Here is a 15,886-nt window from a genome sequence, read left to right as displayed (position 1 = left end):
AGTATTGGGGGTCTGGTCCTAACAATAGTTTCTTCCTTTAATAAAACATTCATTTGTTAATCCATCTGGTGGTCACACCCATCTGTCAGGATATTACACCCTGCATCCCAACAACCGAGGCTACTGTTAGTATGTATCCATGTCCCATGGGACAAACTCAAACCATTGCTCCTCTCGGAAGCATACCAGTGCATCCGTGTGTGAGGGTGGCACTGAGCTCAGCCGCGATGTCATGTGACGAATAGTTAACGCTCTCTTAATTCAGATATGAACACTGGCCTCTTTTAGTGATGTCTGCCCATGGTTGTGGGGACGATACTCGTATAGATCAGCACTTTTGAGGAGAGTTGAGGAAATATCAGAGAACGTCCTGAATAGGACAAGAAATACGAGCATTTGCTTCACCTTGCTGTATAAAGACAACCACTCAATGTTATTGCTCAAAACACTACAGCCTTTATTCTCGCTTCAATCAAACTGGGGATTTGGACCAGTACATGAACGGTATTCAGTTAGATCCTTGAAGTAAATTTTCTATTGAAATTTTCCTTTGGTTAACAGTACAAAGATTGCGTATCAAACTGCCGTAGCCTCAGCAGCCCCTCCTGCAACAGCCTGGGACAGAGGTCTGCTGAATAGCTCAACAACAAAAAAAATGCCATCCTCATCATTTCATTATCGTACGAAAACTTGCTCTTGAGGTACTGAAGACTGCCGACTCTCCTTTTGAGTAACACAAGACACGAAAAGGCAGCATCACACAATTATAATACAGTTCTGTAACCACAGCCTGCAATTTTCTTCACATGGCCCGTGATGTGTATTAACTTTTATCGTAGAAAGAAAACACTATTGTTTAATTACCAAATTGTAAAAAAAAGCAGCTTTTACATACATCAAGAGCATATAGAACTAGTGCATTTCTGAAGCGTCAACTATTTAACAGAATGCATCCTATGTACCACATGTATTGCACTTATCTCCGTGTATATTTTTACCCCGTATACGGTGCACCAAAGTCTCTTCAAAGTATGTAACTGTATTAAAAGATTATAAAGGTAAAAATACATTTTTTTTTTTACACATCAAATTCAGAAATTGGACAGAAGACTTTTTTTTTGAACTTTTACAAAAAGCAGACGATGAAACTGAAATCAAGAGGCCACAAGGGAAGATTATTGCACTCAGCTTGTGTCCTTCCATTTTTATCAATGGGTGAGGAGGAAATAAAGGTGGTAAGGTTGTGGATGAATTCATGGGTCGTTTCATGATGGTCTCGAAATGCAACTTTCCGTTCCCACCAATATCCCTTTGGTTATTTGGCAGCTAAAACAAAAGCGGAGGGGAGGAGAGGGGGGGGCGGGGAGGTTGAACGTGGTGGGGGCACAGAACAGGCAGAATTCCATTGTCACCTGTTATCTGACCTGCCTCACGTTCCATTCCATTGGCGTCCCCAGCTCGTATCCAATTTTACCCCAATTGTGTTTTATCATTCTCAGAGAGACGCCAGTCTTTGACAGCTCACAGTTTTAGTGTATGGTTACTTACTTATTTATAGTTTCTTAAATGTAAAACAGAGAGGGATCATGCACACGCTTCTCCATTGGCCTAGTGGACAAAGGCACTGTGCATTGCAGCAATAAAAACCATACAAGATCCAATGGTCAAATCCTTGATACCCCCTCCCATTAGTTCAAGACCGGGCTGGGGTCAGGCTGCGTCCTCGCTCTTGCCTGCTATCCATTGTGCTGGTGTGGATATCAGGCAGGATGAGAGAGAGATCGTCTTGCCAACAGTCAGGGCCCGCACATGAGGAATGGGGACTTGACTGGGGAACCAGCCAATCCCTGTGAAAGATGCCCAGTGCCCTCAGTCCTCATTCAGGAAAAAGAATTGTAAAAAGAGATCGCACACACTACAGGTGCATCTGCTGTTCAGTTGTGGACACAGGGCTTATTCTTGTCAGTACACCGAGGAACTGTTGTACAGCTACAGCGTAATATGGGTACAGTCTGTGGGCTTACACGGAGGCAGAGAGAGCTCGTTGAGAGGGGAGGCAAGACAAACACTTGCATCCTTACACATCACCTCAGAGTGCAGCCCGACAGCCCCTAAAAGTGGCTCCCGAGGTGTATGAAGTGAGGCCGTAGCTAAACATCCTGCCTCCAACTGAGCATAGACACATGACACCAGGGCAGTGATAGATATAACATTTGTGGGGAGTTTTAAAAAAAAAAAAGCCACAATTATAACTATTCATTGCATCAGCGCAGAGCTCACAGGACTGGGTGGAGAATGGGGAAGACATGCTTGTAAAGACCTAGAAACGAATGTATTTATAATCAACCTCCTGTCTCAACAGGAATAACACATATTCAAACAACGGATGGAGGAAACGCATTCAAATACATTCAGCATTTGGATGCTCATATTGCTTAGTGGAATTTATAGGTTCAGATTTTCTTTCTTGGAAAACAGAAAACCAAAGGAGAAATACAAATTGGAGAACTTTTGCTTACGTTCTGTGAACAATCATTTTCCTTTCAGTTGAAGCGCTGTCGTTCTGGCAGCAGCGAGGGGTTGGAGGAGGGAAGCTGGCTCTGCCTTCAGCAGCTTTGAACAGAGTGGAGGAGAAGTTCTCCCTTCGAAGACGAAGAATCTTGTCCGTCGACCCCACTCCCCTACTTGACTGTCCACGAAGCAGCAACTGACACAGGTCCCAGAAGGGTCACTGGTTGTGAAAGATGCGTCATAGCAGGGAGAGTTTCAAAGCAGTACAGAAATATGCACACTTAACTTTGTGCCCCCCACCCAAACCGCGCCCCTCCCCCTCCGCGTGCCAAGTTCCATTGGGATATGAAATTGTGATTGTGTTTGGAGGGGAGAGTAAAGGGGGGGGGGGCGAAGGAAGAGTAATACTTTGTACATTTCACTCTTTTTAAAATAAATTTAGAGTACCCAATTATTTTTTCCAATTAAGGGGCAATTTTAGCATGGCCAATCCACCTAGCCTGCACATCTTTGGGTTGTGGGGGCGAAACCCACGCAGACACGGGGAGAATGTGCAAGCCCCACACGGACAGTGACCCAGAGCCGGGATTCGAACCCGGGTCCTCAGCGCCATAGGCAACAATGCTAACCACTGTGCCACCGTGCTGCCCTTGTACATTTCACTCCTTAAGTGGACACCATGGAGGCAGACAGCCGTCATCCTGCAGGCGTGTGGCGGAAATTAAAGAGGGACCAGGGAAATTGGCATCAAAAGCAGGACACTGCCTTCTGGTTGTGTCACAACGCTTACAGAAGCACTGATTGTTAATGCTGCCAATGGTGCCGCTTCGTGGTTGAAGTTGGAAACTTGGCACCGCCGCTGGTGCCCATCCGACTCACCGCAATGTCACCAAGTACAATCACAGCATGGGCCCGTGATTTGAACTGGAGGCACCCTTCCCCCCCTCCACTCTGCTTGCAAAACCTTCCGCTCGCTGAGGCGTTTAACACATTTTGTCATTGGGGGGGCGGGGGGGGAAAGAGAGGAGAGGGAATGTTGAGGTACGATTTTCTACACGGCAATGTCAACATTGCTAACTCTTCATGGTGAAGTGCTGATCCAACCCCGCGGATTGGCAGCTTTGAGGGCCTGTGGAGTCCAGGAGTTCCCTTCCGCTACTGTAATCATGGGCCCTTTTGTCGTGCCATCCAATCTAATCAGATCAGGGCTTCACCACCAGTCCCTGACAGTATAATATCTCAATAAGGAGGAAAAGAAAAGGTCAAATTATTTAGACAGTGCACAAAACATCCATCACAGTACATGAACGGTACAATCATCATTTCAAAGTATTTAATAAATATTGCTTTTTACTCTTTACATATAGATCGACTTAAAAAGGAGCACAGAGCAAAACACTGGCCTGAGTTCCACATAGTGGAACCAGAAATAATTACTCTGAAGTGACTTTGGTTAACTTGCCAGTATAAACGGGGCATTGTTTTTCCAAACTGTTTTCCAGAAATGTGTTGTTTTTTATTCTTAAATTAAAATAAGCAAAAGGCACAGCACTATCACACCTCACACACAGTTTCTGTTTCAAAAACTTATTTCTCGTATAACTTCTAAAACCCTAGGTAAAGTGTACAAAGCTTTTAATAAACAACCAGCAACTCATATCTGAAATTCAAAATTACAATGAGTTATTTCTTGAAAAGCAAACACTGAAACAACTACTAACACGTTAACCCGGCACCCCCAGAAACCAGAGGGGGTGCACAGCTAAAATGCCCCTGGAGGAGGCACTTCTTAAAAATTATATTTTCTTTTGAATTTCCATAGTATGTCCTTCCTAGTGCTACATGTAACCTAGCAACATCCTCTGGTGATGAAATGCAAGTGTATCGTTTTCAATGATCTGGATGTTCACAATGTCCAGACTTTGGAGCAAGGTGAACTCTTTTCCCCTGTGGGGGGAGGGTGGGGGCTTCTCTACACTCCCCAGACGGTTCAAGTTGATGGCATCAGCCAGGGTTTGTGGGGGGCGAGTGAGCGTCCAGTGGATTAGTGACAACTTTTAATTTGGATAGCAATACCATTCGTGAGAATTTCCAAGCTCTCTAACTCCAGCTTTTCGGTTCATATATTGCTGCGTGGGCAGAAACATTGACACTCTATTCGGCTTCTGTCCCCTTCCTATTTAGCGTTACGTGCTTATTGTCTGGTTGGTGCCTTCTTTCGGAAAGTGCGTTTGCTCCTTAAGAGTGGCCTCTCCTGCCTCTTTCATTCTCCTCAGCACCTGTACACAAGGGCCAACGGTATCATACCACAGCTACATCAACTAATGAGAACTAGTCCAAGCCAATTCCACACTGTTGATTTTCATTCTCTTCGCAATGCTTTAAGGAGGAAAGGTTATCAACTTTAGTGTTTTCTCGAATATACAAATTAAGTTGACTTCCTTTTTGCCTCTTCTCTTCATCCCTTCTTTCTCGGTGAAATAACACTGAAAAGCAAAATAAAGCGACTGAAGTCAGTTCACGAGGACGTAGCCTCCATGTTGGGCATCAACTGTCTCCATCATCTCACAGTCAAAAAGCCCTGGGAGTTCAGGGATGGTTATGTTCTTGAAGGTCGTTGGCGGGTCAGAAGTGGCGCTGCATGCCTGACTTTCAGACAAAGCCAAGGCAGCCTGCGGGGTTTGGTTGAGAGCGTATGGACAGTGTTCTGGGTAGCTGGGCTCGGGAGTCGTGGCTCCTACTAGATCACACGGCTGGTAAGGATACTGCAGGACTTGTTGCTGCTGCTCGAGGTGAGCGTGCGGCTGAAGTGGAGGTTGGGTTGGCTGCTGAACAGGTGACATTTGTTGCAGTGATAGCTGAAGCTTATAGTGCTGGCTGAGGAAGGGGTCACACTGCATCTGTTCGGAGGGCCCCAGCACGGGGCTTAGCGGTTGGACCATACTGAATTGCTGCTGCTGTGCTTCAGCATGAGGAATGGGCATCGGTTGGGTTTGCTGCGGGTACGAGGCTTCTGCAATATGCATCTGGTTAAAATAAGCCTGGAGCTGCGATTGCTTGTGGAGAATCAGGCGCTTCTGTTGTAACCTGAAACGGAAGATCAAGGGTTTAGAACAAAGTTACAATTCACGAGGCAATCAAGGAAAGCTACAGATGGAAGGAACCTTGCTGTCAGGGGATACACATGAGGGGGTTTTCACAGCCTTCCAAATACGATAACTGAAGGAATCATTTGATTTATTCTTTCAATGGATGTGGGTGTCACTGGCACGTCCAGCATCTGGTGCCCATCCCTATTTGCCCTTGAACTAAGTGGCCTGATAGGCCATTTCAGGGGAAAGTTAAGAGTTAACCGCATTGCTGCGAGTCCGGAGTCACATGTAGGCCAGACCAGGTAAGGACGGCGGATTTCCTTCCCTAAAGGACATTAGTGAACCAGATAACACTATTTTGGAGAAACTTTCAGTTCTACATTTAGGGCGTGATCCACCTGAATGGGAACATAGACCTATAACGAGCGCGTTTGGCCGGGTGTTCTCTGGCGCTCGGAGCAGTGAGAAACCTGAACGGCCCCGCGGAGGCCGCCCCGTTTCCTGCACTGAATTCCGCTCGCCGGACCTCCTCCGTGCAGGAGATCGGTACGCCATTTTAAAATGGCTCCTGATCTGCTGACGCAATCCCTGAACCCCCCCCCCCAACTCACCTATAAGGGAATCTTCAGGCCCCTCACTGCACTCCCAGGCCCGATCCCCATTGCAGGAAATATGCCAGCTTGGCACTGCCAGCCTGTCCAGGTGACACCAGCAGTGCCAGGGTGCTACACTGCCCATAGAGCACCAGCAGGCCTTCAACCCCCTGGGAGACCCCCTCGAGTGCCATCCCGTCCCCTTTTGTGGGGACCTGCATTGAATGGTGCTCGCCCGACGCCTCCAAGGCAAATGGGTTAGATCCCAACGCCTTGGGTAGATCATGGGGGTCCCTATTAGGGTGAGACTAGCTGTCTCTAATATGCAGATTGGTTAAAAAGTGATCCGGCCACAATGGGTGGGGTTCAGATCGCGACGTCTCGCGGGATCTCGTGAGGCTTGGCAAATCGGGTAGATCTCGGAAGAGAGATCTCCCGCCATCTACCGGCCGCGCCGGCTTTTGTGCGTAACGCAGCCGGTAGATCCGAGGCCTTGCTAAATGAATTTGCATTTTGCCAGCTGCCAAGATGGGATTTGAATCCATGACCGCAGAGCACTAGCCTGGATCCTAGGCCTCTGGAATAGTAGGGTTCGAGTCTTACCTATGTTCCTGTAGTTGCTGCTCCAGACTCCTGGGTGTTTCCTTGCAATACAATGGACAGCTGTTTTGTGCTTTATTCAATAAGCTTGGGTTCTGGAAAAGGTATCGTATGGAATCTTTATGACAACAAGAACTTGCATTCATATTGCACCTTTAGCACAGCAAGATCACTATAACCACCCTCTCCAAAAAGGCACTTCGCAGAAATGAAATGAAATGAAAATCGCTTATTGTCACAAGTAGGCTTCAAATGAAGTTACTGTGAAAAGCCCCCAGTCGCCACATTCCGGCACCTGTTCGGGGAGGCTGGTACGGGAATTGAACCGTGCTGCTGGCCTGCCTTGGTCTGCTTTAAAAGCCAGCAATTTAGCCCAGTGAGCTAAACCAGAATTACGAAACAAAATTTCAAAACGAGCTTCACAAGGAGAGGAAAGTATCTTTTGAATATTGTCTTAAAGGGGGAAAGGGAGAGGAAGAAAATATTTAGGAGCCTTGAGCCTAGATAACTGAAGAAACAGTGGCCAGTGTTTCGTTGTGTGTGTGTGTGCGGGGGGGGGGGGGGGGGGGGGGGGGGGGGGGGGGGCGAAGCCATGGGAGAATTTGACCACAAGGATGAGAATTTTAAATTGCATCATTGGAGACATCGCAAGGAAATTATTATTCCAATGAAGGAATTTTACAGTGAGACTCCACTGATCGGAGTTTTGTTTGTTGTGTTTTTCTTTTTCAAGGTCCAACTCACAAGAAGCCTGCTGGGGCGTTTTAGGAATAGATGCTACATTTCCACACCTGTGCCTCAGAGACGACGAGATGAGTGTGATCACTGAGGGGAGAGGATGAGTGTGATCACTGACGGGAGAGGATGAGTGTGATCACTGAGGGGAGAAGGCTCCCGGTGATGGGTTCATCCATTAAAAGTGCAGCTCGTATTTCAAAATACTCAAGTTGTCTTGATGATTTGTAGAATCCCGACAGTGCAGAAGGAGGCCATTCGGCCCATCAATTCTGCAATCACCCTCCGAAAGAGGCATCCTACCTAGGCCCATTCCTCTGCCCTATCCCTGTAACCCTACCTAACCTGCACATCTTTGGACACTTAAGGGGAAATTTTAGCATGGCCAATCCACCTAATCTACACATCTTTGGACACTTAGGGCGGGATTCTCCAGCCGCAGCCGCCCGGGCGAGCGGAGAATCCCACCCGAGGTCAATGGACTTCCCCACTGTCCGCGTCTCGCCCGTGGCAATCTTGCGGCGGGCGGGACAGAAGAATCCAGCCCTGAGAAACAGGTTTAGCATGGCCAATCCACCTAACCTGTACATCTTTGGACTTATTTCCGGAACGATTTTAACATTTTGATTAATACAGAGACAGGCACTATTTTTCTCCCTGTGCCAAGGTGTTATGCACTCTTAAAATAGAATCATACAGGGCAGCACGGTGGCGCAGTGGGTTAGCCCTGTTGCCTCACGGCGCCGATGTCCCAGGTTCGATCCCGGCCCCGGGTCACTGACCGTGTGGAGTTTGCACATTCTCCCAGTGTTTGCGTGGGTTCCGCCCCCACAACCCAAAGATGTGCAGGGTAGGTGGATTGGCCATGCTAAATTGCCCCTCAATTGGAAAAATTTAATTGGGTACTCTAAATTTTACCCCAAAAAATAGGATCATACAATGGTTACCACACAGGAAGTGCTCGTTCGGCCTGTCGTCTACGTTGGTTGTCTGCAGGGGCATTTTGCCTCAAGGCACTCCCTCTCTCCTGCATAGCCCTGCACATCTCTCCCGCTCGGATAATGATCCAATTCCCTTTTGGAAGCCTTGATTGAGCCTCCCTCCACCAATCTCTCAGGTACCGCATTCCAGATCCTAACCACTCGCTTGCATGAAAACAAATCTCCTCCTGTCGCCATCACTTCTTTTGCCAACTGCCTTAGACCTGTGCCCTCCTTTCTCGATCCTTCCACCAAAGAGAAGAGTTTCCTCCTCATCCACTCTGGCCCTTGGGCTGGTCACCTTGGGGATACAAACGGGACCTCAGGCCTGACGCTTCCAGTCTACCCATGGCTTCAATTCCTCTCCCCTGCGCCCACGACCTCCTGCCGCCTCCTGTTCGGTCGCAGCATGCTCAGAGAACAGCCCAATGTTGTGTCAGCGCACCAAGCCCCTGTAGTCATGGTTAGAGGACTTTCTCACCTGTGGGGAATTCTGGGTCAACGGCCTGCCATAGAGGCCAATTAGTGAAGAGCAAGTTAAAAAACAAAGTACTTGTTGCGTACTCATAGCTAAATCAGAGAAACAGTTAGTTGGTGCTCCTCTCATGGGTTCTTGATCAGTACAATTTGTCTCTTTGTTTGGTTGTGGGATTGGGCAGTGGGTGGGGGTGGTGGGCAGTGGAGGTTGGTGTTTTTCAGGTGGATGAAGGCCAGGAGAGACAGTTCATTGCCAGTTTGACAGTGAGCTTCTGATTGCGGTTTGCTGTTTATATACAGGGATTTGTTGTGCTGACGTTATCAGGAGTTGACATTTGCGTTCTTACAGAACACGGTCCCAAAACCGATGTTTCTTGCCCAAAACCTAGCTTTGGATCTAAAGGACTCTGTCACTGGGGATTTGAGTATCTTCAAAGTTTCATGAATAAAAAAAGTTTTGAAAGTTAAGCACGTTTAGTATTGCTCAGTGGCTGATAAATAGCCATTTTAACCCAGGCCGTTACGTTTTAAATTACAACATCGGATACAAAGGAACTCGAATTTAAGGATTCTTAATTTTTCTTGCAGTGGTTTGGAAGACTCCAGTCTCTTTCTGTGAATTTTGTAAATGGATCATGTCATATTGACCTCTGCATTCACTATAACTCTGCACGGCCAGCCCTAACCAAACCATTGCCAGACTGGCAGCGAGCACAGCGGGTGAGGGTGAACACCATTTGTTGAGCAGCACAATGGTGCTTTAGACTTTGGGCGCGATCGAACGGCCAAGCTGCGCCCGAAAAGCAGCTCGCCGCAGCGCTAGAAGCAAGATGACCCCCGTCGCCGGAATCTAACCGGCTCACAGCACCACACCATGAGAGATCTAATGGGATCTTGCGAGATGTTGCAATGCAAATCCTGTCCATTGTGGGCGGGATCACTTTCAGGCAAATGTGCATATTGAAGCGAGACAGCCTGTCTCATCTTAATGTGCAGTTTCCCGAGGCGGTGGGAATCTATGCCCTTCGCCTCGGAGACCTCAAGTGAGCGCCGTTCAGTGCTGGTCTCCACAGACGGGGGCCAGATGGAACTCCACTCATCCGGGTCTCCCAGGGCATCGGAGGCTCCCAGGTGCATGCCCTTTGGTGCAGGGTGGTGCCCTGGCACTGCTGGTTCCACCTGGGCACCCTAGCAGTGTCACTTGGGTGCCAGCCTGGCACTGCCAGGGGCCAAGCTGGCAATCTTTGCACAGTAGCAATTGGGTTGAGGGTGCCCTCCGCGGGTGTTGGGGGAGTACAGAGGGATCGCTTCGGGGTTCCAGAGATCTCTCTCGCTATACGGAGGAATTCCAGCGAGCGGATTTCTCAGTGCTAAAAATGCAGCTATGGGGGGCCTCGGCCGCGCGTTCACCGCTGAGGCCCTCTAACCCGGGTGACGTTTTATTTCTCAACGCTTTGAGCGCCGGGAAACATGCGGCTAAACGCGCTCGCTATGGGACTTTGTTCCCTATTAGTTAACTCCCGCCCTTCAATGCCAAATGGACATTGCTTCACAAAGGGCTAACACACGCCCAAAATTTAACAGACTTTTGGCGCAGCACCCAGAAGTCTTTTCTGGAGTGTAGCATAATGGCACCTCATCCACTGAATTACTGACCGCTACTTTTTTACGAATGAATGCATCCAGAACCTCTATTAGGTTTTGTTTATTTTTAACTAAATGCACCGCCTTGCAATTAAAATCCGAGAGTCAAAATACTTATACCGGTAATCGATGTTGCAAATAGTGCGTTTCTAGGCTCTGGCGTCGCGAGAGCATGTGTGGATGGACTCCATTAGGGTATAATGCTACATTTTCTTGCTGACGAGAAACTTCATCCTACAATAAAAGTCATGGTAGTGATTTGTTTTGTTGCAAAGTCTGGTAAATTCTGCCCTATCTAATTTGCAGTTACAGCTGACATGGCACTGATAAATTCAATCAGAAGTGCAAGGTGATGGTTTCATGGTTTAACATTTAAATTTACTGAACAGGTAATGGTGTAGTGCCCGTAACACAGAAAAAACCCCATCTCAGTCCACCTTGCAGACGAGGTGGTGGATGCGGAGTCTATGAGAGGGGATTAAAAGTGTACTTGGATGACCTGGATTCGGAGAGGTCTTTTACAGGCTGGGAGGGAGGGAGAAATTCGAAGCAGAGCTCGAGTCAATAGAGGCAGGGTCAGAGATCGAGAGATCGACGTGCCACAGAAATAATAAAGGGACTGAACGGAGAGATGCTCCATCAGCAGGAATGTAAAAAACAATCCGGTGTAATAAAGGGAGAATGGGGTGAGGTTTAAAGCACAGGAGGTCACCACATCTCCCAGCTCACTTTCTGAGGGGTCATGTGGAGAAACAAATGATTGTACAACATGCGATAACAGCTTGGGGAAGTGCCTCTCTCGCCAGTTTTGGAGAGAAGCCCGCACAATGCGAAGAGCAGGCAATCGGATGAGAACTTTCCACAGTGATGGGGCCGGAACCACCCCCCAATTGGGTTTGTTACTGTTCCTAGATCCTCATCCAATGTAGAATGAATAAATTAACTGTGGTAAACACATCAGAAGATGGGACAGAACCATTTCTAACTTATTGGGCGAGGTTCTGCCCCCGCAGCCTGTTTGGCGGAGGCTGATCATCTGGTACCGCTGCTCACAACGGGGTCTCCCATTGTTCGTACCCTTCGCCGCCGGGAAACCCATGGCGGCGGCGGTGCTGGTGGTGGTGGTGGGTTGGGGGGTTGGGGGGGGGGGGGGGGGGGTGGGGGGGAGAGTTTGCCATGTGTGGACCTGGAACATCCCACCGGCAGGAACGGACAGGAAATCCCACCCATTGTTTCTCAGATGTTATTAGGCCCGCCCAGTCATTGAAAATACATCTAATCTCACATCTTCTCAAGTACTCTAATAATGTCTTTTAACCATGAACCTTTGGCAGGAGAGTTTACCTGGTGGTGGTTGGTGAGGAGGCCTTGTAAATGTGCTGCCGGGAACACGTCAGGATCTTCATCTGAACCCAACTGTTCGTACAACATCTGTACCTTGTTGAGCTCCAGAATTCCTTTGGTCCTGGCTAGATTCTGAAGGTGCTGGCGGAAGGCTACGATACCTAGTTGAAGAAATGGGGGTCAATTGGAGTCCTCTGCACAGTTCGAATCATAGAAGAATAGAATCATAGAAACTTACAACAACACAAAAGGAGGCCACTGAGCCACCAGTACCTTGCCTGACTGCCTCTTAAAATTATTTACAGACCTACTTCTGCCGCCTGCTCACGTGGGTCTCCCAGATCCCGACAACTCTCTGGCTGAGAGGGGGAAAAACAGGACGTAGAAAGTGCAATGGATATTCTCTTCAAATTCACAAAAGAAAACAACGCTTCTTTTAAATGAGGAATCGCTTATCTTGGACCCAAGGTTGTGGTTCAATTCGGGATTTTTTTTTTGCCTTCGTATTGCGAGGAAGTGTGTGCCATGCAGTAGCTGGGCCGCTGCGGCTGTCAGACACTTTGCCACAGATGGAGGGAATGCTACAATAGTTTTCTCTCTTACAGCAAGGCATGACCCCAGAAACCTATGACGAAGAGATAGGGTCATTACCAACTGAACCAAACCATACACTTTTCAACAAAGGGGAAAATATAAAGCCTCCTGACAAAAATGAATCCAATTCTCAGGGACAATGCAGCTCTCAGCGAGAATGTGTTACCTCCCTCTCCATTTGTTCCTGTTATAAGCAACCTGTTTCAGCTCAAACCACTGGTCCACAGTCACCGTTTACATGTAGCTTTCTATTTTCGACGCTTCTGTTACTGCACTTTTGCAAACCGCACTTCTCCAAAGCAACAGGCTATACAACAACATACAATCTTTTTGGTTGAACACTACTGATACGGGAGCAAATACTTCACAGCAAGTCTGATCACATTATTTTATCTGAAAAGAGTTATCCTGGCAGCATAGCTCAGTTGACAGCATGTTTGGCTCCGAGTCAGAAGATTAAGGTCTGAAGCTCACTCCAGGGTTGGAGCACACACAAGCCACACTGACACTTCAGCGGAACATGTATTGTTGAGAGCAATTAAAACAATGGCCTTTTCCCAATTCTTTTTTTTCCTAATTAAGGGGCAATTTAGCATGGCCAATCCACCCACCCTGCACATCTTTTTGGGTTGTGGGGGGGTGACCCACAACAGACACGGGGAGAATGTGCAAACTCCACACGACAGTGACCCGGGGCCAGGATCGAAGCCGGGTCCTCGGCACCGAGCAGCCCTCTGTTGGCCGTTTCCCACATTTAAGTGGGCGTAAAAGGTTCCACACCGCCACCGTTCAAAGGGCAGAGTGTTCTCCTGGCAACATGCCACACTCAACCAACACCACCAGAGTGAAATGGGTGTTGTTATGTGAAAAAACTACTCCGCTTGCCTTTGTAACACTGTTCAAAGTGATTTGCTAATATATAAAGTGCTTTGTCAAAGGTTATAGTGATAATATGTCAAATAAACTATGTGTAGTTAGGCAAGAGCTGGTGTTATTTAGGAATTGAAATCAAATTTACATCGAAGTGGGCAGTAAGGCGAAGGAAATGCCTGTCATTTCATCGCACCACAAACCACAAATTAGGAGTTCTCACATTTACAATACCGAGAGAAGATATTTCCACTTGTGGGCGAAGCAAGAATTAGGGGTTATAAACATAAGATCGTCATTAATAAATCCAATAGGGTTAGAACGTGGAGCTCACAAAGAGTAGTTGAGATGAGTGCCACAGATTAATTGAAAAGGGAAGCTCGACAAACACTTGAAGCCGAAAGAGATGGGAGGGTGCAGTGATAGGGCGAGATGAAGGAGGGCAGGAGGAAGTTAATGTGCTGCATAAACATAGACACAGATCTACTGGGTTGAATGGCCTGCTTTTTTGACTTGCAACTTTATAATACGATCGACCCCTGGTCAACGGGAGACCAGAGCTCAGACCTCTGGAAATGTCCAGGAGGCTGCTTCCATTCAATGCGAATGGAGGGGCAATGTCCCACTTAAACTCCTTAGTCCTGCCAGTGACCTGTCACGTAACATCTTTCTTACAAAAATATCAGAGTGCGACCCAGCGGATGACAAAGCAGAGGAAGAAACTGGCTGCCTCATGTAGAGATGATGATAATGGAGTGTATTTTGTTGTTACAATGACAGTGAAACTGTCAGCATTCTCATGTCTTGCCTTGTGAAACTGATAGCAACCTCTGGTGTCCATACATGCATAATTAAACACGGAAATCCAGAAGTTACGGTCAGTGACTCCTTGTATCTCCACGGGGCGCAGTGTTGAAACCCTCGCAGGTGGTAATTAATTAGAAATCACTGATCTGACGTGAACCTCCACTTTTTACATCCATCATTATTTAAAAACACCAAAAGTGTTAAGCCTTGTTGGATGAAGTGTAACTAGGCTTTTAATGGCGTACTAAATCACAATCATTGCCAAACGATTATTTTAAAAACTTGTTCACCATATTTCAGCTTGTACCTTAATTCCATGTATATATTTCGCTCTGCATAATGTTATTAAAAGTGAAGGATAAACCTTTTTTATTTCTTGGTTTGTTGTCTGTGAGAATTCGTCAATGTGACTGGCTGTTTAGCCTGTTTGGTGAGGCAGCAGTGCTAACCACTGTGCCGCCTGTGGCGGAAGGGAATTTCAAACCTCTACCACCCTTTGTGTATAGACGTGTTCATTCCTGAAAGGTATGGCTCTAATTTTTTTATTCCATGATTCACCGACCAGTGCAAATAACTCTTTGCTGTTTACCGTCTCAAATCCTTTCCCAATTTTGTACAGGTCTATGAACCTCTGGCTGAATCTTCCCTGCTCCACTGAATATAGGCCGAGCATTTCTTTATCTAATCTTTCTGTTCCTTTTGTTATACAATCTATGTTGCACCTTTTCCATGGCAATTCAACAGGCTGTCCCAGCCTGCACAGTACTCCAACCCCAATATACCTTGCAGATTCATCATTTCTTCCCTGTTTCTGTATGGGATCAAGTCAGGAAGTAGATTGCAAACTGGAATTTCCCGAGGGAAATATGCTTGATACAGGCAGCTATCCTGAGACTAACACTGGCTGGGTATTAATGAGATGCGGATGCTAAAATGCATAATATGGGACGACACAAAAGGACAAGAACAGGAAACAGCACCTCAGTGGGTCAGTGAAGGTTTTGGGAGCATTGAAGAGAGCAGCCCAGAAGAGATTGAAGTAGTATGGTCATCTCAGAGAGAGAGGAGAAATGGGGAGAGGTGGATGAGGGAGCTGGGGCTGCCAGGAAGGAGAAGAGGATGGCCCAATGCCAGATGGAAAGACAGGATGGCGAGACACCCGAATTGGAAGAGGAATGGGTGAGTGACGAGAGGAGATGGAGAAGGCTGGCTGGTCTATCAGCAGTGTGGCTACCCCAAGTAAAATGGAAGACTGTATACCAAGAGGGCAAGAAATTTACCCTGAGCAATATTTTAAGCTAAATTATGACCACGAGACAAGGGGACTTAAATACAAACTGCTCAGTGCAGGACTGAGTCCAGATACTTCATCAGCCACTTTGATAGAAACATAGAAAATAGGAGCAGGGAGGCCATTCGGCCTTCAAGCCTGCACCACCATTCATTATGATCATGGCTGATCATCCAACTCAAAAGCCTAATCCCGCATTCCCCCTCTCCCTCCTCCCCCCCCTCCTTCCCCCCCCCCCCCCCCCCCCCCCCCAATCCTTTGATACCTTTTGCCTCAAATGTTGTATCGAATTCCTTCTTGAAAACATGCAATGTTTTGACCTCAACTACTCTCTGGGTGAAGAAATTT

The 15,886-nt window shown here is 47.3% G+C and overlaps 1 protein-coding gene across 4 annotated transcripts in view; it reads right to left on the bottom strand.

The window, feature by feature from the left end:
- Positions 1 to 433: 433 nt before the first annotated feature.
- LOC140398199 (serine/threonine-protein kinase SIK2-like) overlaps positions 434 to 15,886 on the bottom strand; it is a 164,965-nt gene continuing 149,512 nt past the window's right edge. For 2 of the 4 annotated variants that reach the window (XM_072486563.1, XM_072486560.1), the window contains 4 exons: positions 11,977 to 12,137; positions 10,753 to 10,866; positions 6,800 to 6,891; positions 434 to 5,598 (listed from right to left, as the gene is read on the bottom strand). In XM_072486563.1, coding sequence (XP_072342664.1) covers positions 5,025 to 5,598; positions 6,800 to 6,891; positions 10,753 to 10,866; positions 11,977 to 12,137 — 941 coding nt within the window. In that variant the 3' untranslated portion in view covers positions 434 to 5,024. The remainder of the gene's footprint in view (positions 5,599 to 6,799; positions 6,892 to 10,752; positions 10,867 to 11,976; positions 12,138 to 15,886) is intronic. The other 2 variants (XM_072486562.1, XM_072486564.1) reach the window with 2 other exon arrangements.

The sequence above is a fragment of the Scyliorhinus torazame genome, chromosome 21 (assembly GCF_047496885.1).
Source record: "Scyliorhinus torazame isolate Kashiwa2021f chromosome 21, sScyTor2.1, whole genome shotgun sequence".
NCBI lineage: Eukaryota > Metazoa > Chordata > Chondrichthyes > Carcharhiniformes > Scyliorhinidae > Scyliorhinus > Scyliorhinus torazame.
Note: the sequence above shows the minus strand (reverse complement) of the source record. Positions and strands in the feature narration are given on the sequence as shown.